Source organism: Humulus lupulus, chromosome 1 (assembly GCF_963169125.1).
Source record: "Humulus lupulus chromosome 1, drHumLupu1.1, whole genome shotgun sequence".
NCBI classification, from domain to species: domain Eukaryota; kingdom Viridiplantae; phylum Streptophyta; class Magnoliopsida; order Rosales; family Cannabaceae; genus Humulus; species Humulus lupulus.
This window is the reverse complement of record NC_084793.1, coordinates 34,963,741-34,987,497: the sequence shown is the minus strand read 5'-3', so window position 1 is coordinate 34,987,497 and position 23,757 is coordinate 34,963,741. Positions and strand designations below refer to the sequence as shown.

General features: G+C 35.1%; 1 protein-coding gene and 1 long non-coding RNA gene across 2 annotated transcripts; both read right to left on the bottom strand.

The window, feature by feature from the left end:
• Positions 1 to 9,607: 9,607 nt before the first annotated feature.
• Positions 9,608 to 10,843, bottom strand: LOC133812773 (AT-hook motif nuclear-localized protein 23-like). The gene is made up of 3 exons (XM_062246595.1): positions 10,645 to 10,843; positions 10,381 to 10,474; positions 9,608 to 10,139 (listed from the first exon to the last, which is right to left on the bottom strand). Exons 1-3 carry the CDS (start codon positions 10,841 to 10,843, stop codon positions 9,608 to 9,610), a joined length of 825 nt encoding a protein of 274 aa, XP_062102579.1.
• A 9,324-nt stretch (positions 10,844 to 20,167) lies between these two features.
• LOC133822722 (uncharacterized) lies at positions 20,168 to 21,543 on the bottom strand. The gene is made up of 2 exons (XR_009888025.1): positions 21,486 to 21,543; positions 20,168 to 20,323 (listed from the first exon to the last, which is right to left on the bottom strand). It is a non-coding gene; the product is annotated as an uncharacterized LOC133822722 (long non-coding RNA).
• Positions 21,544 to 23,757: the final 2,214 nt, after the last annotated feature.

Below are 23,757 nucleotides of genomic sequence, written 5' to 3'. Positions count from 1 at the left end.
CTAGTCTCCTCTGGTCCCACTAGCACGACCTGAGTAGTATCTACCACACTAGCTAAGAATCCTATGCGACCACCTTGCAATAGATCTCTAGCCCTCAATACAGATATCATAGGTACATGGGGTCCATGCATAGTGCCAACAAATACAAAATCATCCTCACCTTCAGGCTCAAAGGTTACCATTTTCCTTCTGCAATCTATGATTGCCCCATACTTCACTAACCAGTCCATACCCAGAACCATGTCAAAGTCGGTCATAACCAATTCTATCAAATCAACTGACAACTCTCTGCCTTCCACTGTTACTGGCAAAGATCTGACCCATCTCTTGGATACTACTAACTCTCCAGTGGGTAATAAGGTCACGAACCCCACAGCATAATAATCACATGGTCTGCACAATCTATCAATAACTCTACTAGCAACAAAAGAATGTGTAGCACCAGAATCAATCAAAACAGTATAAGGGTTCCAACACTAAAAAGCTAACCTGTGACTAGTGAGGGACAAGCCTCAACTTCTGCCTGTGTCAACACGAACACTCGAACTGGGGTCAAGTTGTCTGTCTTTCGTGGTTCTTCCTTTCTTTCCTTCAGGCAATCTTTCTTTAGGTGTCCCACTACCCCGCATAAAAATCAGTTCTTTGCTCGACACTCCCCTATATGACGCCTCTTGCATCTAGTGCACTTTGGAAAAATCCTCCAGCCCTCACTACTGCCTTGGCGGCCTGCTGAAATACTACGTGGTCTCCTGTCAGGGTCTGGAGCTGGAAAGGCATCATGAACCTTCCTTTTCTGATCACTAGGGCCTCCACCCTTACCTGAACTCATAAATGGAGGTCTCACCCTCCTAGTGCCTCTCCTGGTCGTGTTATCACGCCAGATTTTGTTCTCTGCACTCTCAGCTGTGAGTGCATTCTCAACAACCTGTGCATAGGTAGTCACCCCTGGCACAGTGGTAATACGAACATCCCGGGCTATCATAGGCTGTAGCCCCTAGAGAAACCTCTCCCTTTTGGTCCCATTACTGTTAGAGAATATATATTATTGCTCAATGGAATTATGGAAAAACCAAATACAACTCTATGCAAAAATACAATGGACAAGATAATATTGATTAAATAAGTATTAAAAGTCAATTGCTCAAAATACAAGTAAATAAAAAGAACAAAAGAATGAAAACACAAACAAACTCTCACACTCAACCAAAGTGTAGAGCAGTGGGGATCACCAACTTGAACAAGGTTCAAGACCTTTGTCCAAAAGCTTATTTCCCCCTATTCTCTAAGCACTAAGGGATCTCTCAAGGAAATAACTCTCTGGAATTATCAAGGCTCAAGGTGTATTTTTCAGCCAAGTGCTTTGTGGATGAAAAATGGTGTTGTCTTACAAGTGAGCATTAGGCTCCTATTTATAGAGTTTGAGATACCTCTTTGAATTTCAAATTCCACCAACCCTCATGGCTGTTACCAATGTTTAATTGGATGTTTATGGAATTAAAATGGAGATTTGGGAGTTATTTGGGATGTTAGAACCGTTCAATTTGGAAAAAACTGAAAATTCACATAGGCTGTCAACCTCACTGGCCGCGGCCACGACTTTTCAGTGGCCGCGGCCACTGAAAGTCAGTGGCCGCAGCCACAGGCCATTTTCAGCACAAAAAAGTCATTTTTCCAAAACGTTCCAAAACGTCCCAAATCCTTTTCCACATGATTTTGTAACCTCCAAACACCTATTGGGAGTTAAAAACATGTCTCCAACAGTCATATATCATCACGACTTTATGAAATCCAATCTCAAATGTGTAACATATAATATACACATTATTGGGTAATATTTGGGAGTTACAAATTTGTAACTGATTTTGTAACTCCAAAATATGTCACATTTGGGCACACACATTAGTCCAATTTTGTGACTCTCAATAATATGTTACAAGGTGTGACAAATCACATTTTGTCACATTATTTAATCTAATATTATATTATATGAAATAATATAACATTCCCCCACTAGATTAAATAATCACTTTTTGTAACACTTATTTAATCAATCAAACATTATATTAAAATATAATATTCCTCCACTTGATTAAATAATCACTCTCTATAGAAACCTTTGCATTGGTGCATAAAGTAAAATGTCTTTCGACTTGAATTTTACCTTAGTGTAATTATCACAAAGTTTGTTGAAATTTTGGTTGCCGAAGCATTGAACCACTATCCCTTGATAACAAACCAGTGATAACATACACACCTTTGCTATGTTCACTTGAGACCTCAATGTCTCGCTTTTGCACCGTTAATGGCCATGTGCACATTCCATTCATAGACTTTTCTTGAGAATGACTCCCAATTCTCATGAGGGGCGGCACCACCCCTAGGTCTATATAGGTAGAACTCTTACAGTATTTTGTTACCCTAAAATACTTGTCTTTTCAAGATTGAATTCTATTAAAAAACCTTTCGGTTTTAACCCTCATTTTGGTAACACACTAGTACTCATATCTCAGAAGGGACAAAATTTGAGTACTACTATCTATTCACTTGATTGACTTGTTATTACCTATTGAACCTAATACTAGTTTGGTTACTAGTATTAAGATAGGTTACCATCAACCGTGAATCTCTTTAGGGAGTCTAAGTCCCACCCCTTGAGATGTAGAAATAATTCCATTTGAATCATTTCTTTTCTCATGTATGCATACTTAGACACTCTCATTATTTTATTCAAACTTTGTTGCTAGCCATAGTTTGATTAAAATAGTTACCTCTTTAAAATAGTGATTTTGATCATAGTCAACACCCCCACTATTTTATAGTTTAATATCCAAGAAAAACATTTGAATATTAATTCTAGAAACCTCTTTGTTTGTAAAATTCTCCTTTATGTTTTAAATTGATTCATTCTTGAATCAAAATATTACAAACAGTAACTTTAGACACCAAGCATGTCTAGATTTATCCATTCTATACACTTATAGCGAATGTGATTTAGAATGTGGAATTCCAAATCACCTATTTGATAGGATGACCAAATTAATCAATTGATTAACAACAAAATAAATTGATTAACTTTGGAGCATCACCCCCACATTTCTCACATAGTGATAATAAAATATCACTTTAAAATAGAAATCTCTTTATTCTAATAAGTCATTTATCCTCCAAGATAAATCTAGACCTATGATTCTCAAAGTTCATCATGAGTTCTTAAGCTTCATGATAAACACTCAATAGATCAAAATAAAAAACCTCAATGTTTATCTTGATTCATTTACTTGCTAAAGCAAAGCACACTTATTTGAAAGTAACTTTTACATGGTTGCTTTCTTTTATATATTTCACAAAATAAAATGTGAACACAAATTTAATGTGAAAATTTCTCAAACAAATAATCACAAATTTCATTTTTAGTTGTCTAAATAATCTATAAATCACTTAAACAACTTTTGTGTATTTTTTAAGAGTCTCTTTGAGATTCTTTTGAAAACATCAATTTGACATCCATTGATTTTCTCAACAAAATGAAAATGAAAATGTCAATTTTTTTTTAAACACTTTAAATCAAAGAAAATAAATCCTCATTGATTTATTTAAACACTTTGATTTCTTATGTTTTGTTTAAAATTATCTCCTCACTGAGATTAATTTAAACATATCACCATCTTTAACCAAAATGAATAAAGTTCTCTTTTATTCACCATTGGTGTAAAGATTCAAAATTGCTTCTCCAATTTTGTAATGTCTCCTCATTGAGATATTCAATGTTTAAGAATTATTGTCACTAAATAATTCTCAAATATTTTCTCTTTTGACCATTCTTTAGACTTTAAGTCTATTGAGTCAATATGTCATCTCACAATTTTTTAATCCACTTTGATCCATTTTTCTTGTAATGGCAAGACACAACCATTAAAAGATGTAACCCCCTTAGTTTCATCTTTTCTTATCTCATAAAGTGAGATGGTAAACACTTAAATGAGAAATTTCATTTCTCAAATAATTCTCTTTATTTACCAAATGAATGGTAACTCATCACATTGCAATAATAGAGGATAAAACATATTAATATTATTATCACCTTAATAATCATATTATATGGCACACCACAATAATCATGATAATTCTCATCAATATAGGATAAAACATATTAACATCTCACAAATGTTTACAAGATTATATTTCAATATAATTTCACATTGTTGTCAACTAATATGGCTCTTTATTAATATGAAATATGAATTAATAATATCATCCACATATGATTTCACATTTCTATTGATTCACAAAATCAATATATAGGCATGTCATATAAAACTCATATAGTTGTCATTCTAATAATTTCTCATTAACACAAAATAGGACAATTCTATGACATGGAAGCATTTTACCCAATAATCTACTAGATTATTTACATATTAATCACATATCATAAAACTCAAGATGTTGAATTATCTTCTAATCTAACCACTATATTTGAAAAAACAAAAGATATTAGAAAACAATGAACCTCATTTATAAAATTTTCTTCTTCTCATATCTATCACTATATGAAAACTACTAGATCTTCTAAGAAAATCAAAGAAGAACATTACCTTATCTTACCATCTTTTCAAGGTTGAATCCTCACAAGATCTCTATGGCTTCTCCTTCCATTGAAAATGAATATAAGCTTTTGATTGTTAGAGAATATATATTATTGCTCAATAGAATTATGGAAAAACCAAATACAACTCTATGCAAAAATACAATGGACAAGATAATATTGATTAAATAAGTATTACAACTCAATTGCTCAAAATACAAGTAAATAAAAAGAACAAAAGAATGAAAACACAAACAAACTCTCACACTCAACCAAAGTGTAGAGCAGTGGGGATCACCAACTTGAACAAGGTTCAAGACCTTTGTCAAAAAGCTTATTTCCCCCTATTCTCTAAGCACTAAGGGATCTCTCAAGGAAATAACTCTCTGGAATTATCAAGGCTCAAGGTGTATTTTTCAGCCAAGTGCTTTGTGGATGAAAAATGGTGTTGTCTTACAAGTGAGCATTAGGCTCCTATTTATAGAGTTTGAGATACCTCTTTGAATTTCAAATTCCACCAACCCTCATGGCTGTTACCAATATTTAATTGGATGTTTATGGAATTAAAATGGAGATTTGGGAGTTATTTGGGATGTTAGAACCGTTCAATTTGGAAAAAACTGAAAATTCACATAGGCTGTCAACCTCACTGGCCGCGGCCACGACTTTTCAGTGGCCGCGGCCACTAGCTTCTGTCCCCCAGGCCGCGGCCACTGAAAGTCAGTGGCCGCGGCCACAGGCCATTTTCAGCACAAAAAAATCATTTTTCCAAAACGTTCCAAAACGTCCCAAATCCTTTCCCACATGATTTTGTAACCTCCAAACAACTATTGGGAGTTAAAAACATGTCTCCAACAGTCATATATCATCATGACTTTATGAAATCCAATCTCAAATGTGTAACATATAATATACACATTATTGGGTAATATTTGGGAGTTACAAATTTGTAACTGATTTTGTAACTCCAAAATATGTCACATTTTGGCACACACATTAGTCCAATTTTGTGACTCTCAATAATATGTTACAAGGTGTGACAAATCACATTTGTGTGACAAATCACATTTTGTCACATTATTTAATCTAATATTATATTATATGAAATAATATAACAATTACTGGGCACCAGTTCCCAGACAAAAATTTGCCAGTTTATCAAATTTCAAGGCATATTCAGTCACTAATGAGTTTCCCTGAAGTAACCTGCTAAACTCTTCAGCCTTCTCCACCCTGATGGCATCATTGTAATGCTTCTCATTAATCAGAGTTTGAAACTCTTCCCAATCCAGATATCACTTCCCACCAGATTCGGGCATCCTCCCGAAACATATACATGGCACATGGCACCCTCTCGTTACCAGACACCCTCATAAAGTCTAGGATGGTGGTAACCATACTCATCCACTGCTCGGCCTTGGCCGGATCCGCATTACCCTTGAAGACTAGAGGGTACTGTTTCCTGAACCTTTCATAAAAAGGTTCCCATTTATTCCCAGCCTCTGACGGCTAGCTGTTGGCACCATCACAGGTGGTGCCTTTGGCAAGATGTTCCCTACAGGAACCTGTTGTTATCTCAGGAGGCAAATTTCTTCTTCCTGCCTCAATACCCTAGCTTGCAAATCAGCAAACAACTGTTGCTTATTCTCAGAAGCTGGCTGAGGGGTCTGACCCTGGTCATTATCTTGACCCTGTCTATCATTCTGGCCCTGATCTTCCTGACCATTTGATGATTCAATCGGCCTTGGAAGCATACATCCAAGCTTATACTTTGCTGCAATAATCAATTCGACCAGTTAGATAGCGATAACTAAACCTCTTGCCGCCTCACGGTCCAAGATCAAGCATATAACCATTCACATTCAACAGTCATGCTAATAAGCATGTCGATTCATATTCAAGTCTGGTGCTAATAAGCACGTCCTGATATCTATAACAATTAACAATGCTAATAAGAATTTTATGGCATACATGTATTTATGACAGCGCTAATGAGCGTGTCCTGACTTACATGTCCATATATCAATGTTAATAAGTGATTCTTTGGCATTCACAAGCAATATCATTGCTAATTAGCACGTTCTGTTTATATCATGCAGCATTCAAGGGCCAGGCCCTATCAATATATCTCATGCTACATAATAAGACATGCAGATAAAACATTTATATCCTATTTAAGTAGTTACACACATAACCACATAAATAGTTACCGAACCCTAATTCGAGCTTATCTTCAGTGGTGAGTGTACATGCCCAGTCTGTCTTTAGGAACCCTTAACCTTGGCACACTCTGATACCAAGTTGTAATGCCCTGGTTAGCCAAGACCGTTACACTGTGTATTTTAAATAGTGCTTAACTCACTAAATGAGTAATTAGGCCATAAACGTGCATCTAAGTGTGATTACTGGTCTAGGGTTAAAAAAATTGGTTAAAAGGAATGGATGTTTCATTAAAAGCACTAAACTGTATATGGGATTTCATAATACCATTTACTTAGTTGTTTACAGTTCCAAAATGGTCATTACAACTCAAAGTTACAACCCGCCGACCTAAGCGGCAAAAGTAGGGTTTAACTCTAGTTCCTCTAAGAAACCTTGGTCATGGTGGTCAAGCAGCCACATATGTACACATCACCACCTAAGCTCTCCAACTCATGGCTGGTCCAACTTTCCTTTCCCTTTACCTGCACCACATAGCACTCGTGCGCCAAGGCCCAACAAGAAAACTTAATACAAGTGCGTGAACAATATACACATATTCATATGTATATCTAGCATGCCCATCAGTAATAACCTACTCGTGCATGCATACAGGTACAAATAAATGATTATGGAATCATTATGGGGCTCGCAACCCTAATCTGATGACCATAGAGTCAACCTGGGGCCTTTTGCTCTAAATAGATGACCATAGAGTCAACCTGGATCATTTGCCCTTGCTCTGAATAACTAGCCACAGAGCGAGCCAAGCGCTTTAGTTTTCTACGACCATCGGGTCGAACGAGCGTGTAACTCTCTCCTGATTAGATCCAATCATATCGACCAGCGCTCAACGCACTATTGTCCCCCTTGACTGATAAGTCAATGCTTTACGACTAGCGCTTAACTCTATTGCCATCCTTGACTGATAAGTCAATGCTTTACTCAAGTATATAATGCAAACAAGCATTCATCATATAACAAATATTCATATATAGAGCACTCAACATGCTTCATCAATAATCACAAGCATAATCATAATCATGCACATTTACAGGGGCCATTGCCCAATCAAAACTATATTCAGCATTCGGGCCAAGTCCTAATCATGTATGTCACGTAATGGGTGTAGTTTTCTTACCTCAAGTCCGAGTGTAATGAAAAATAAGAACGACCATCAAGCACGATCCTAATCCTAAACCCCTAGGATTAACATAGTCACAACCAAGTATAGAATCTCATCAATAATGAGTAAATAAAGGCTTCCGGATCGAGTCCTAGCCTCTGGGACGTCGAATCCTACCAAACTGGGTAGTAGGATCGATCCTGAGCCCTTAGGTTTGAGTTCCCGCACTCAAAACCCTCCCTAAGGCCAAATTCCCCTTAAGTGCCGCAACCCGCCAAAAATAGAGGCCTTTGCCCCTTTCTATCTGTGTCGCGCGTTGTGGCACGCCTATCAGGCGCCGCAGCCCTAAGTGCCCATCAGCCAGGTCCTCTTCTTCGTTAAGCTTGGGCCGCGATGCCCAAGAACATGGCCACAGCCCGACCTGGAACCCAACCAAAAACCTCTGTTTTTTCCATTTCAAAACACTCCATAAACCTATCCAAACATATCCAAATCCCAAAACACAAAGTTTCTAATCATCTCAATGGCCCAAAACCATCAAAACCCAAGCTTCAAACCAGTCAAAAACACATCAGAACGTAGAATCCAAATTCAAAACTTAAGAAGCTTTAGGAAATGGAAACTCGGAAATTCAAAGCTTAAATTACCTCTGATTATGTGTAAAAAGGGATAACGGGAGAGAGAGAAACAATGTTTTAAATGTATATCTATTTCTCTCAGGTTACTTCGAGCTTAAGTAACCTCAAGTTAATCCCAATGCTCGGGGTCCCAAAAACACCCCCGAGGGTAAAATAGTCAAAATCTTTATAATTTCCTCCTGATCTCACTAACTCCCAATAAATAATCAAATATTCATTCTCATTACCCAATATCCCAGTAATGTGCTAAATACCCCTTGACTCGCACCGAGTCAAATATTGGTCCCGTTGTGACTTTCCCGCTAACTTGCTCTCTAGGATTGCCTCCGAGTAACCCAAATATATCCACATAATATGTGGTCCCACACATATATGACATATATGTCAAATATACCCATAAGGGGTCAAATTACAAAAATTGCCCTTCTAATAAGAAACGGGCCCACATTCTTAATTAATACACCTAAACATGCATATCAAGTCATATAATAATATAACTCACATAATCACATAATTACACGTATATAAAACACATAAACATATAATTTTCATAATTTTCCATCATGACACCCTAATCAAGGCCCTAAGCCTTATTAAGTAATTTGGGATGTTACAAAAAAATGCTTGTTATAAATTAATATTTGTTATTTTCCCAATGGACAGGTCACAGTTTTGGAGCTCAATAAAAAAAAGAAGATATTTTGGCATTTACATTAAAAAAAAAACAATATATAATATATAATATATATAGGGAAATTCTTTAGTCCCTCACGGGACTTAGTCCAACAAGTGGGACCCAAAACTTTTTGTCAAGTGTCATGCTATGAACAATTTTGATGTTTTTCTTTTTTAAACTTTATACCTGTTGAATCGGTTATGTAAACCGGATGTGAAAAATTGTGCTGGTCTGACTGTGAAAAGTAAGGGGTATAACTGTAAATGTCAGTCCCAAAAAATAATGAGTTGGGGTTGTATGGTCATTTTAGTATGAAGTTGAAACTTATTTACAATATTAGCTACGTAAAATTTTATCTGTAGCTATGTAATTAAAATGATATATTACATAACATGAAATGAGTAAAATGTAACAAAAAATGAGTCATATGCCACGTTCGTGAAAGAGGAAGCTATCACAATGGCCGGACCGGCTGAAATTAGGGCTCCAACAACATTCCCACCAACCACCTGACCTTGTCCACCGGCCAAAAATACAGTGAGGCTGGTGGCGCCCGGTGGCGCAGGCGAGGGCAAGAACGATCCTGAAAGGGAAATTATCTCGAACCTTCCGTGGAGGGTCACCACGACTCCGGCTGCGGCGAGCTGCCGAAACGTGATGTTGGTGATGGTGCCGCTTCCGCTGAGGACACAAATCCCACGCTGCCGCTTCCGGGCATAAGTGGCGACAAAGTCAAAGACGTTGCAGCAGCTTCCGACCTCCAAGATGTGGGCCCGGAGAGTGTTTGCGCTCTCTCGTGTGATGATCATCGATGACTTTGGCTTGTTCATCGAGCTAGGTGGTCGGCCTCTGGGGCAGCATGAGGCCATATCACCGGAGTTTTGATGATGACCCGAGATGAGATCAAAGCCCCACCTGAGTGGGGTTCAAAGTTGTTGTTGTCGTCGTTATCGTCGTCGTCATCGACGTTGAGTGACTGTTGCGGTTGACATGAAATGGAAAACTAATACAAGGATATCAATTTTGAAAACACAATTCGAAAAAAGGGAAAAAAAAATAAAAACACGTATCTTAACCATTATTTTCTAAACAAATGGCTTCATGATAAAGCTTTGTAATGCATCAGTTATTATTTATATATATATAGGGACCATACAAGCTACAAGTTTGAGGATCCTTTACGTCTGAGTCTATGTCAACAATGCCTGGTTCTTTTGAAGCAGTTGTTTTCTCCAAACCCTCATCTTCTTCTGCACATTACAAGAAAAACTGTTGAGGAACAGTCTATTGATAGTTTTAAAAGGTTAAACCACTCCAAGGTAAATGGTTGAAACCAGATCTAGACATATTTGACAAGCCAACACATGCATTATGTATATAGAAACAGAACAATGATCTTTTCTTTGGGAGCATCGAAGACCATCACATTTTGTGAGAGCTTGCATGGGAAACGTCTTATTTTGAACACCGTATTGTCCGAAGTTCGGTACTTGCTCATCTTTCTCTAACTTTACTGGCTTAGTGAAATCTTCTGATTCTGCCACCTTTATTTTGGATAGTTCCTCAGCTAACTCTGTTTTTGCATCCTCCTGAACGGGGTAGCATGTCTCTGGAGTCATTTGAGGCCACCTTTACATTCTTCAGATCTCTCCTCTTGTAGTCTGTCAAGGGGTATATGTGAAAGTGAAACACGTAGCCGGTTGCTAAGGGGTATGAAGGGGTATATGTGTATTTTAACACATTGTCAATATTGCGTCTCAATCTTACCGTTCATCAACAATCGGGCGACTTAGATTTGATGAAGGACTAAAACCTTCAAATCCAACCGAGGGATTATAGAATTGCCCATATATATATTAATATATCTGGTTGTGTGGGGCTCGTGAGGATTTTTGTCAATTCACTTTGTTTTCCTAATATACTATTTGACCCAAAAAATTGGCCTTATGGTTAGTTACCCGATTTGTGCTTTGAATGGATTTGTTTGATTTTTATATTTATTGTAAATCACAATTTAAAAAAAAGGAAAAGATATCAAATTTCTCTCATTTAAGTTGGTCACATCAGTCTCTATTTATCATATCCTCTTTATTTTTTAAACCCGATAAAAGCTCTTCCTCTTTGTGTACCCTCCTTCTTTCTTTTTTCTTTCTCTTTTTCCATTTGCTTTCTTTTTGTTTTCTTTGTCTAACCCTTTCTGTAGAAAGCTATGAAGACCTATGGGTCTGGTGCTCTTCTGAAGGCTACTCCTCCTATCCTCACTGCCTCTGCCAGTGGTGTAACCAAAAGAAAGGCATGAAAGACCGTGCTCTCAAAATCTGGCACCCGTGTTCATACTCCAAGTGACTCCACCAGCACTGCGGTGGTGATTCTAGACCTTACAGTCCTTAAGACCCTTATCACGGTGGCTCCACTTGTGGTGGCCAAAACCAAAGGCCTTAGTGAGTTGGCTTCACTCGCCTCTGTCCTAGCCACTTCAAAGGGTGTTTCAACCTCTCTTGAACCAACGATGTCCGAAGAGGAGAAATTTCCATCTGAGACCAAATCTTAATCTTTTTAGTCCCCAGAGGTTCTAACTTCTAAGAAAAAAACCAAGGGATGATTTCAAGTCGTGGCATCTCACAGTTCACCTAGGGGTAAAGGTACAAGCCTTATTTCCTCCCCTACTGAATCAACTCATTTGTCAAAATATAGGAAAAGGCCAAAATTTTCCTACCAGCCTGTAATTCCTCTGAAGATGAGTCCGTGAAGGAATATGAACCTTCAAATGATGAAGAACAAGAAGACGAAGACAAAGAGGCTGTAGCAGACCTGGAAGATCTATCAGAAACTGAGTCTGATCCCTCAGAGGACATTCCTATTTCCTTAAAATCTCAGGGCAAGAAAGCTATGGAATTCCCAAATCCAACTTCAAAGAAAGTTGTTGCATCTCAGCCCCAGTCAAGTTTCGTGTTCAAAGCCTACTCTCTGAATTTTTGCTTCAATGGCAATGAGAAAAACATGAAACATTATTTGCATAAGGAATTTATTTGTGAGAAAATTTTCTCTTTTTCTACCTATCATGTGTTTAATGTTCTGAAAAATATTGAGGAAAGGGGTTGGTTGGGCGCTCTCACTAATTTTGATGTTTTTGTTTCAAGGGTAGTTCAAGAATTTTATGCAAATATCAATGATGAACTATTTGAGAAAAATTCATTTATGTTTGAAAAAGTGTATGTTCATGGGCATTGGTATGCTTTTAACTCTTCTGAAATAGCTAAAGTGCTCAAGCTGCCTCCTGAAGTTTAAAATGACTCAATTGATTTTGCCATCCTTAAAGTGACCGACCTTACTACTACTACTATGGTGTACTTCACAAGTTTGTCATCAATAATTGGAAACCCACCACTCACACCTCAGCCATTACCTATGGCACGATGTTCTTTCTATTCAAGGTTGGTACATGAGTCACAATTGATTTAGCTACTCAAAGCATCAGCAATGCAAAGTGTTGCCAAAAGTACAGTATAAAATATTATTAATTTTTTAGAAATAAAATAAGCAACGTTGCCTGAAAGTGGTAACTTTTCCAACCACAACAAATAAAAATCTTATTTGTTATTGACAAAATGACATTTTATATAATAAATATGCTCGAGCCACCACTGGGGCTACAAGCATCGAAGATGCTCTCATAAATTTGATCAGATCATTGCTTTAGGAAATGCCAAAAAGAAGGACAACATCTTGTTTTTCCTCATTTGATCTACAAATTGCTTGACTCTCAAAGGCCTCTCAAATTGGAATATGAAATTGTGTTCCCCCACCTGCTGGCCTCATCTCCAAAGTGAAGGAAGAGTCTACTCCTGCCATGAAGACCAAAAGCCTTGCTTTCAAATCAGATGCTTCTGACCCTGTTCTCACTGAACTCACAACTGTCTAGACAACTTTGGGAACTGTCCAGACAGATGTTTGCAGCCTTCAGAATTTTCACTCGGCCATTGAGACACTACAATGCACCATCCTGAATCAATTGGTCCTGAATTTTCACTCGACCGTTTGCATCACTTTCGTTTTCAATAAATTGTAAAAAAACACTTTATTTGTCTTTTCTTTTGTGTTGGATGTTTTTATGACGTGTGTTATTACTCTTTTGGCTTATTGATAGACAAAAAAGGAGTAATTTTGAGGGTTTTGGAGTTCTTTATTTTGTTGGGCAAATGTTAAACTTTGATATAAGTTAATATTTGATAACTCTACAAAATAGAGTTATTTTACTATATTTTTTATGCTTCTTTGAGTTTTTAAGTAATTTATTAAGTTTTTAAATAATTTTGAATTTATTAGGTTTATTTTAATTTTATAGATTTTTGTGTATTTTTATAGTTATTTTGTTGTAAAATGTTGTAGTAATTATTTGAATTATTGTTGTTTAGTTTGAGGTAAAAAAATGTTGTATTATTGAACTTAAATGTTAAATATAAATTAAGTTATAATTAATATTTTCAAAGAATTAAATTAATTTATTTTATAGTTGAAAATATTTTATTATGATTTATTTTATATTTATTTTGTAGAAAATAATGTTGCATTTTGGTACTTTGGAAAGAAGAGGAGACAAGAATTAAAGCTGAAAAAAATATGGAGATTGTGGCATTTTTCAAAAGCCCAACACTGCACCCAATAAGCCCAAGCCCGCCTGCCAACTGTTCCAGGCCCTCCTTCAGCCTCCTGCAGCTCTAACGGGCCTGTCTACCTGCTGCCTAGCTTCGGCCCATCCAGAAGCCCAGCCCGTTTGCCTCAGCGAAGTCCACTCGTCCCTAGCAACACCTCCCAGCCACCTGGGCCCCTGCCACCTTCTGAGCCCACACGCCACAGCCAGCATCAATCCCTGCCTCCAACGTCTGGCCCAGTCCACCAGCCGAACTCCTGTCATTCTTCCCCAGCTGCCTTTTCTCTCATTGAGCCCAACAAAAGCACATTGTCCCCTTCTCCCTTTTGTTTAAAAATACCACATTTTTACCTAAACTTTTCTACACATTTTATCCCAAAATATCATTATTACACCTTATAATTTACCCCTATTTGCCATATTATTATTAATTTAATTGATTATTTTAATACACTTTTTTTTGCTATAAATAAGGGATTTGGGTGTGCTTAATTTTTGGGGGAGGTTACAATACACAAGTTCTACACTTTCAAGACCTCTCTATTCTCTTCATCTTTTTATTCTTTTTTGTCATTTTTCTATGAGTTTTTAGAGGAAAAATTTTGGGGTTTCTCTTCCAAATTTTCCTATTTATGTTTGTAATTTCTATTCTAGTTATGAGTTTCTAATCTTTTTAAGATTATTAAGGTGATGATAAAACAATATGTAACTAGATAGTATTTATTTTGTATGTTGATTTCCCATTTGTGCAACAAAGTTTATGGATTTTTCTTTTTTCAAATATCTTCTTTCATCTTAAATATCATGCATTTTTTATTGTTAGCACATATTTACACTTTGTTCTTCATTAGTGCAAAAACATAATATTCTTTGTGTAAGATGTGTCATTAAATTGTACACATCCAATGCTTAGAACAAAAATATTATGTTTTGCCTTATAAATAATGTTCATTGATTTATTTGTTATTTCATTAGATTGATTTGCATTTTATACTTTGAAATTATAATTTTAAAAAGTGAAGATAGATCCTATATTTTTATAAAAACTTGTGCTCAAATAGAATATCTAATTTGCATAAGTGATGGTTTGATTAATTTATACTATTACTAAAACTTGGGAATCAATGTATTTATAAATATTATTGAACTTACATTTTATGGATTCTAGTACCTTAATAATCTTCTTTTACCATCTTGATTTCTACTATTAATTTATGTTTATATATTGTCTTTAATTTCTTTACTATTGTCTCTTATTTGATTTTCTTGTTACAAAGTCTCATAAATCTTTGGGGCTAGGTTATAATATATTAATTTTGATTTAAAATGGTTTTCTTTTTTGATTTTAGACAACTCATTTGGATTCGACATCCTTGTTTACGCAATCACTATTCTATATGAACGATTCGTGCGCTTGCGATTTATAAATATTTAAAACATATCCGTTTTGGGTCCATCAACATTATCTGTGATATTGGTTATATGCTTGATATGTCTTTCACAGGGGAGTAATTGTTATACTGCATTTATATATTAACCAATTTTTCTTGTAGGAACTCTCAAAATAGTTGGTAAAATACATTTGTCTAACAAGTTGCCAAATTGGGAGATTATAAAACCATTGATTGGCTAACTTAATTTAGACAAAATATTTTTACAACTCATGAAGAAAATCGGGTGGAATATCTTGTTTGTTTTGTAAATTGATTCTTGAAAATTGTGATTGAGATTATCAATTGAAATAGTTGTCCTTAATGTGAAAATCTTTATTAGTGTGAATACATTATTCTCACCATTTTTATCACAAAATAGATTTATTGGTAGAATAATATATTTGACTTATTCCGACGGAGTATTTTCAGGGATTGAGTATTTCAGGATAAGCATGATTCGAAAATGAACATGGTCAAGAGAAATGACTAAATAAATTTGTTTCAGCCAGTCAAGACTGATGATCCGGTTGATTCAACAGTTTCCAATTCTATCGGAATAGAATCAACCTGGTTGCCAGATTTTTTCAATCAAAGAAATTTGCAAATATTCTTGTATTAATTGCAAGATTTCAGAAGAGCTGGCCTTTGATGTTTTTCTCAACTATAAATACCTTGCCAAGGCCTTTAGAAAAATCATCTCTTCAATTTTTTAATTTTGAAAATACTTGTTGTTATTTTTTAGGAGTGTTTCTTTGTAAAGATTAAGAGGGTGTTTGGCTCCTTAACTAAAAACCTATTTTTTGTTTTTAAAACCTAAAACCAAATAGGGGTGTTAGTCATTGTTTTCAGAAACCAATTTTTAAAACACAAAGTTACAAAAATAGAAAATTTTGAGAACAACAAAAAGTTGTTTTTAGTTGTTCTCAAATTTTTTTTGTTAATTTTTTTTCTCACATAACCTTTTTAATTACTATAATTATCTTACATCACTTTCTCTCTCATTAAATTTATTTCTCATAACTTTTTATCTCCTTACTTTCTCTAACATCACTTTGTCTCTCATCACTTTTAATTTTCTTATTTGCTCTCTCATCATTTATTATCTAATTATTTTCTCTCTCATCTCCTCTTATATCCTCATTTTCTCTCTCCTCATTTTTTTATCCTCATTTTTTCTATTTCGCCATTTTCTCTCTCATTTTTTTTGCATCAATTTCTCTTTTCTAAATTTTTCTTCCTCAAAATTTATCTCCTTACTTTCTCTCTCTTTATTTTTCATCAATTTTTTCTTTCACATTATTTTATCTCATTATTTATTACAAATTCTTAAAAGAATTTCTCTTTGTAAATATATTTATTAATTTATTATTTAAGATTTTTTAAAAATAAAACTAAAAAATTATTTTTAGAAAATATTAACCAAACACTTGATGTTTTTTGAAAACTACAAAAACTGTTTTCTATTCTCATTTCTAAAAACACAATTTTGAAAACAAAAAACAGAAAACAATGTCAAACAGGCCCTAAGTTTTTCACTTTAATCTTTGTTTGTGTGCCGAGTGCACTTGTCTATGTATCTATCTTGTTCTGTGTGTAACATGTGGTATCTCTTGTGAACGTGTTCCTGAGGATCTTCAGGAGAAGATTTCATCAAAGTCTCACATCGGGAGGAAGAGAGCACTCTCTATTCTTTGAAGGGATTTCAAGAGAATCAACGTTTTATCAAAACCAGATTCGTAAAGAAGAGTACAACAAGATTGTGACAATAGTTTAAGATGGAGTCCTACATTATTTAAGCCAATGCTTTTGTACCCATTGTGTAACGACCCAAATTCAGTGTTAAGGCTAAGGGCCTGGAGCAGTATGCCTGGAGGGCATGATGGGATTTATGTGTGACTTTAATAAGTTTAATGCATGATTATGATTGATTGCACGTTGTATGACTATTTGATTAATTGAGATGCATGACTATGTGAATTAGTATGCATGTAGACCTGATTGTCTTATAATGAGCATGATTGTAATCTGGCCATGTTAGGGCATATCTGTGATAATTGTACTATGTGAATGGTGCCATGTGAGTGTGGTGTTATCATCAGGATGCACGCATCGAGACGGTCCTAGTGAGCCAATTAGTCTAAGAGTCACAACGGGATTTCTATACCCGGCTCGGGAGGAGCCTAGGGGTACCTTGGGAATTTTATGGTTAAGTTGAGATTTAGCGGGTAATGGTTATTGGAGATTTAGTAACCTGGGTAACCATTAGTTACTGCTGAGAGTAACAAGTTCTAGATAGAAAATGGTAGAAATGAAATATTAGTGAAAGGACTAGAGTACCCTTGAGGGCTTAGTTGGGAAAGGATCATTTGGAGGGGTAGCATGGTCATTTGGCAAGGGGTTTAGACAAGTTTCAGCTGGGATTATAGGGTACACGGTTTGGGCATTTGAGTTATTTGATGGTTTTGTTAAAAATAAAGAGAAAGAAAGTTAGGGCAATGAGAAGAAGAAGAAGAAGAAGAAGAGAAAAATGGGCTGAAGTGGGAGTTTAGGAGGAGATCAAGGAAACTTTTAGGGTGGATTCTACTCTTGAGGTAAGGATCTTATGCTTGTTTAAGTTTTTTTTCTGTGTTGATTTGAGGAATTTAATGCTTGAGTTAAGATTTTCATGGGTTTTGGGTTAGTTGCTGAAATTTGAGATCAAAGGTGTGGATCTTGGGTGTGTTGATGTTTTGGTCTTGATTCTAGTGTTTATTGGGTGTTAGATTGTTCATTTGAGGTTTGGATTTGAGTTTTGGGGTTTATGTATTGGTTTGGGGTGATTTGGAGAGGTTAAAGCTCGGGAAAAATGCAGGAAAAACCCAGATTTTCTGGGTTCGCGAAGGAGCGCTGTGGCGCGAGGAGGCTTCAGGATGGGGGCCAGGTCGCTGGGCGCCGCGGCCCTAGGCCATTTTGGCAGCCCAAAAGTTTAGTTTTTAGGGCTTTTGCCCGGGGACTCGGGGGTTGGTTCCGATACTTTGCTTTATGGATTTAGAGGTCCCAGGAGTGCGGGATTGGTCCCGGGAAGTGGTTTTGGGTTTGGTTAGTATTAAAAGTGTTTTGTGTGTGTTGTGACTAGGATTTCGGAGAGGCTCGTGCTTAGAGGACCGTGCTCGTGACCGTGGTGCATCGGAAAGCTCGGGACACAGGTAAGAAAACCGTAACACCCAAGAATAGGGCATGGCCCCACTGTGTGATTGCAGGGCATGGCCCCAGATTGTATTATGTGCAAATGTTTAACCTTAAATGAATCATGATGTGTGTGAATGATTATTCGAATGTACTATATGTGTGATTATAATGAAATGAACGGCAAGGGCCGAGTGCGGCGTAGGCCGGGTACGGCCGTGGGGCCGAAAGTAACACACAGCACATGGGATGCTTATATTCAGGGTGGGACCCAAGGGATACATGAGTTATCCTCGCGGTGAGAACCGAAACCCCAGGCTTTGGTAAGGCCTCTGGGGCGGCATGGCCGTGCTTGTTTATTATGATGGTTTTCCTATTTACCAGTGAATTATGCCAGCTATATGAATTGCATATGTTATGTATTATTTGGGTTTTCTTGCTGGGTTTCGGCTCACGGGTGCTCCGTGTGGCAGGTAGAAGCAAGGACTGAGTCAACCAACCATGAGTACGGAGAGCGTGAAGCGACGCGTACATGTTTGGCCTGCCCGACTGCTTTGGTTGGGGGTTTATTCAAAAATGGCTGTAATAATCTATGATTTTATGATTTCTCAACTGTAACCTTATTTCAAGATGTAATTAGTTTTCAAACCTTATTTTGGGATCCCAAATGTTTAATAATAGAAGTTTTAATGAAACGACGCATTTTCAAAGATTACAGCCTTAACTTTTAATTAGTCACACTTTTGTTTCAAAACCTCGGTTAGCGAGTTCATGGCACACTGTTTTGTCTTAAAAACTCACTTAGTAACGGCTCTAAGGAAGTAGGGCGTTACACATTGTTTCTTTACTAATTGGTTTATTCTTTGGGCGTGGCCTCGTGGATGTAGATTATTCGAAAGAATTTCTTAACCACGTAAAAATTCCTTGTGTTGATTTTTACTTGCTTTTCTATTTCTGTCTTGACATTCATAATAAATGTGCTAACAACACAAGAATCGGTTTAAACAACTTAATTAATATTCCACATTTAATTAAGTTGTTTAATTATAATCACTTGGTAAACATAAAATACAGAATTTCAAGGACAAAACACAAGGTCAAAAAATGTATAAACTATACAAAATTTAAGGGTGTACACGGATTGGTTTGGTCTAGATTTTTATTTTTTGTAACCAAACCAGCATAACAGTATTTTGAAAATGCAAAACCAAATCAAACCAATTAAATGCTTAACCAAACCAAATGACTTAGAAAACTAATTGATTTGGTTTCGAACTATCATTTGAACTTTATAATTGTTACAATTTTATTTTAAGTGATTGTTCTATTTTTTACTTTGAGTTTTTTTTTAACTTTTCAAAGTAAATAATTTATTTAGCCTAACAAATAACAAGTTAATAACACATAATAACAATACAAAACACTCTCAAAAGATAATCCATAATTGTTTAGTATTCATCGTCCTTCGTCTCACTCAAACCTTAACAGGAATACAACAAAAATAAAAGTATAAAATTAACAAACTAATACACCAGCTTAACAATACATAAACTAGTATACACAATACAAAAATGACAACATATAAATTGTAACGTCCCTAAGGTAGGGTACGTTCGCCACATACTCGTAATTCTAGAGTTTACGAGTATGTTAGGCACTTGACCAAAAGAATTAAATAAAATGATATGAAGAAATACAGAAAAATTTAAAACTTTTATATAAACTTATTAGTAGAAATTATTACACGTATGAATACTTTAAATTTAAGGCAGCCATATGAAAACTCTAAACCATTATTGCATTGCTACTGAGTCTGTGCTCCACAAGTTGCTCAACAGCTAAAGCCACACCTGGAAAAATATTGGAAAATAACATAATGAGCTAACGCTCAGTAAGCAAATCTCATGCATACACATACACATGAATGTCGTGAGTTTGTAGTGCACATATACTAATATGCTGACTTATATACTTATGCATTTCATTTATTGCTCATGCACTTTCAAACTTTACTTTTATGCTCTTTCTTTTAGTTTCACATTTTTATGGGCCCAATATCACTTGTGTACACTGTTTAATTCAGCCAATGCCTGCAGGGCTTGTTACACATATCATATAGAATCCCATGGGTTCTCCTCCGGCTAGCCATCATTGCAGCTAGGCTCATCATAACACTCATTTCATCGTTGCCATAGCTTCCATACTTATTACACATATGGAGGAGAAAGACGGAAACATGGCAAACATATCTGAATGGTCAACTCTGACCTAGCCCACACTAGTGGGCAGCCACTATAAGTCTTATAGACTTCCGTCTTCTTTACTGAACTTACTTGATTGCTTCATCAAAACAGTGGCACCCTTTTTAAACATCTTATTATCACTTTGCTTAAGCCTTGTGTCATTAAAATGTTCAACTTTACATAAGACTTTTTCAAGGCATTTCATAACTTTTCTCATATTCATATGCATGGTCTTATATCACATAATAATATATCACATAACTATACATGCCATGCATACGTGTAGATGCTGAAATGCCAATGTTCATGTTCATGATTCATGTTTGATGGTATTCAATCAAGGCATTGTATCATATCTCATATAACTCAAAACATCTTTAGTCATAATACATGAAGCTTTGGGTTGGTGGCGTTGTTATACCTTAATGTAGAGCTATGGCTCAGGTCTAAGGTTTCCAGCCTAAAAACTTAAACGCTTCATATATCATAACATATAACAAATCATGAACATAAAGTAATCCACATATCCATCAACATAAGAACACATACTTGCACATAATTCATATCATTCTTAACCAAGTAAGACATCTTTCACATATCACGGAATTCATCAATTACATATCACACAACACCCTTATGGTGTTCATATAACCATTCTTCACATACTTATCATATGCATCATCATCATACCATACTTAACTCATCAGATGTACACAATCAATGTAGTCATGCATCTTACACTTAAGCACAAAAGGTGAGATTTACTTACCTTAGGTCCTTAGCTTATTTTAAAATTGCTCAGCAAGAGTCAATCAATCAAATCCATACAAATCCTATTCAAGGCACATCATTTATTAATTTCTATCAAAATCGTAAATATACACTATTGATAGTGTATATTAACAATATCATAAACTATATGAATGATAATAATAATTATTATCAACGCAATACAAATAACTCTTCATATAAAACATTGCTCATTTAATAATGTACTCTCATGATAATAATAATAATAATAATAACAACAACAACAACAATAATAATAATTATCATCTATAAATAAACTTATTTCAATAATAATAACAAAATACCTCAATAACAATACATATATGAATGTATATATATTCAAATAGTCATTTTATAAAAAAAAAAATCATATTTTTAACATAAAATTGTAATAATCAATATAATGATAATAATATAAATATAAATATTTATATTATTATTAATTAGTCATAATATCAATTCCAGTGATATAATAAATATACTTTCTCCAAAATTCACTGGTCTTACAAATATCAATAACTGTAAGAAACTAATATTTGATATTATTTTAATATTCAAATATTAATAAAAATATTAATATACAATAATAATGGTTAAATAATAGGTTTACTATAAATCACACTTTTCATATATATATATATGAATCTGTATTCTTGATTTACTTAACAAAACAATAACAATAATAATTAAAATTAATTAATCATAATAATTTCCATATTAATGGGAAATCAATTAAATATGTATTTTTATAATTTATTTAATATTTAATATTTTCTAGAAAATTTGACAGCACAACGGCTATAAAGTGGACAATTCCAAATCAAAACCTGTATAAAAAATACATATAATCCCAGACAGCCAGTATAATTACAGAAAAATATTTCATATATCAAGAATATATAATTATATACTATAAATACACATAATAACAATTATTCTAATCAATCACAATTGAATCACAATATACAGGTCAAAGAAATTATACCGAAGTGATCGAGTTCCACAACAAGTCAAACGATGATATACTGAGACTCAAAACGTACTTCAAAACCTCGAACACTAAGTTTCGACCGTCGATCTACGGTGGATCGCGGTGGCTCGTGGTGGGCCCACCACCCAACTATGGTAGATGTAGGAACAAGTTATTGGGTTTTGAAGCCCACAACACGAAGAACACGATGGTGGTGACGGATCGGCAAACGGATGCCCGAGGTGGCCGAATCGCAACTTTGAAGTCGCGGGGTGGCCGAACTTAAATCGACCAGTTGAGGTGTTTAATCGGCGAGTGAGCTCTAGATTCCCGCGTGGGTCGATAGTTCGGAGGCCTCTGAATCCAACGGTCCGACGCGTGGCTATAAACGGTGATCGCCGGTGGACGTTCGGTGGTCGGGCAGACGCACGCACGAGAGAGAGAGAGAGAGAGAAAGAGAGAGAGATTTTCTGAGGAGAGAGAGAGAGAGTCTCGGGTAAAAAAGAAAGGCTGAAGCCTTTTCTTTTCTTTTTTTTTTTAATTTATTTTTAAAATTACACTTGGACCCAAAATACTAAAATTCTTTTCAAATAAGCCCTTTAGCAAAACTTTCTTAATTTTATAAAAATCCCCAATTAAAATTATATGACATTTGGGTCCAATACTTGACTACTCAAGTTTCTCTCTCTTTAATCTCATTAAAAACATAAAATCATATTTTAAACACTATTTTTCCATTACTATTTCTTAAATTTGTAAACTTGTACATTTTATGTATTAAAACTCTGATTTATAATAAATAAATGTATTATAAAAATGTTTGATATTACATAAATTACCAAATCAAAGAACCAACAACGTGAAATACTAAATTGACAACACATAAAGTATCACAATACATGTTAGTTCAATAATATAATTATGTTAACAAAACATATAATTAATCTAAAAAAACCATCAAGCTAATATCAATATCATCAATTATTATTAATGTTTTTAAGATTTTAGGTTTTTTTAATAATGTTTGTATTTATTAAACAAAATAAAACGTAATTGATCCGATTTAGTTTGAACCAACAAAAATATTGTCCGAACCAAGATCAGACCATGAATAAAGAAAACAGTCTAGATAACCAGATCGTTTGAGCTGAATTCTTTTGGTCCGAATTTTGGCGATTCGGTCTGAATTGGTTGGGATTTGAAACTACGGTTTATGGATTTTATGAACAGCCATAATTTTTTTATGTTTTCATATGAGTTTTTACATTTTAATTTTAAAAAT

Bases quoted from the DNA above. Each gene is read 5' to 3' on its own strand.
- LOC133812773 (XM_062246595.1), bottom strand. From the start codon at position 10,843: ATGACTCCAGAGACATGCTACCCCGTTCAGGAGGATGCAAAAACAGAG. The intron at 10,475-10,644 runs GTCTTCGATGCT...TGTAATGTGCAG, and splicing joins AGCTCTCACAAAATGTGATG to AAGAAGATGAGGGTTTGGAG. The intron at 10,140-10,380 runs GTATGGTCCCTA...AACCCCACTCAG, and splicing joins GATCCTCAAACTTGTAGCTT to GTGGGGCTTTGATCTCATCT.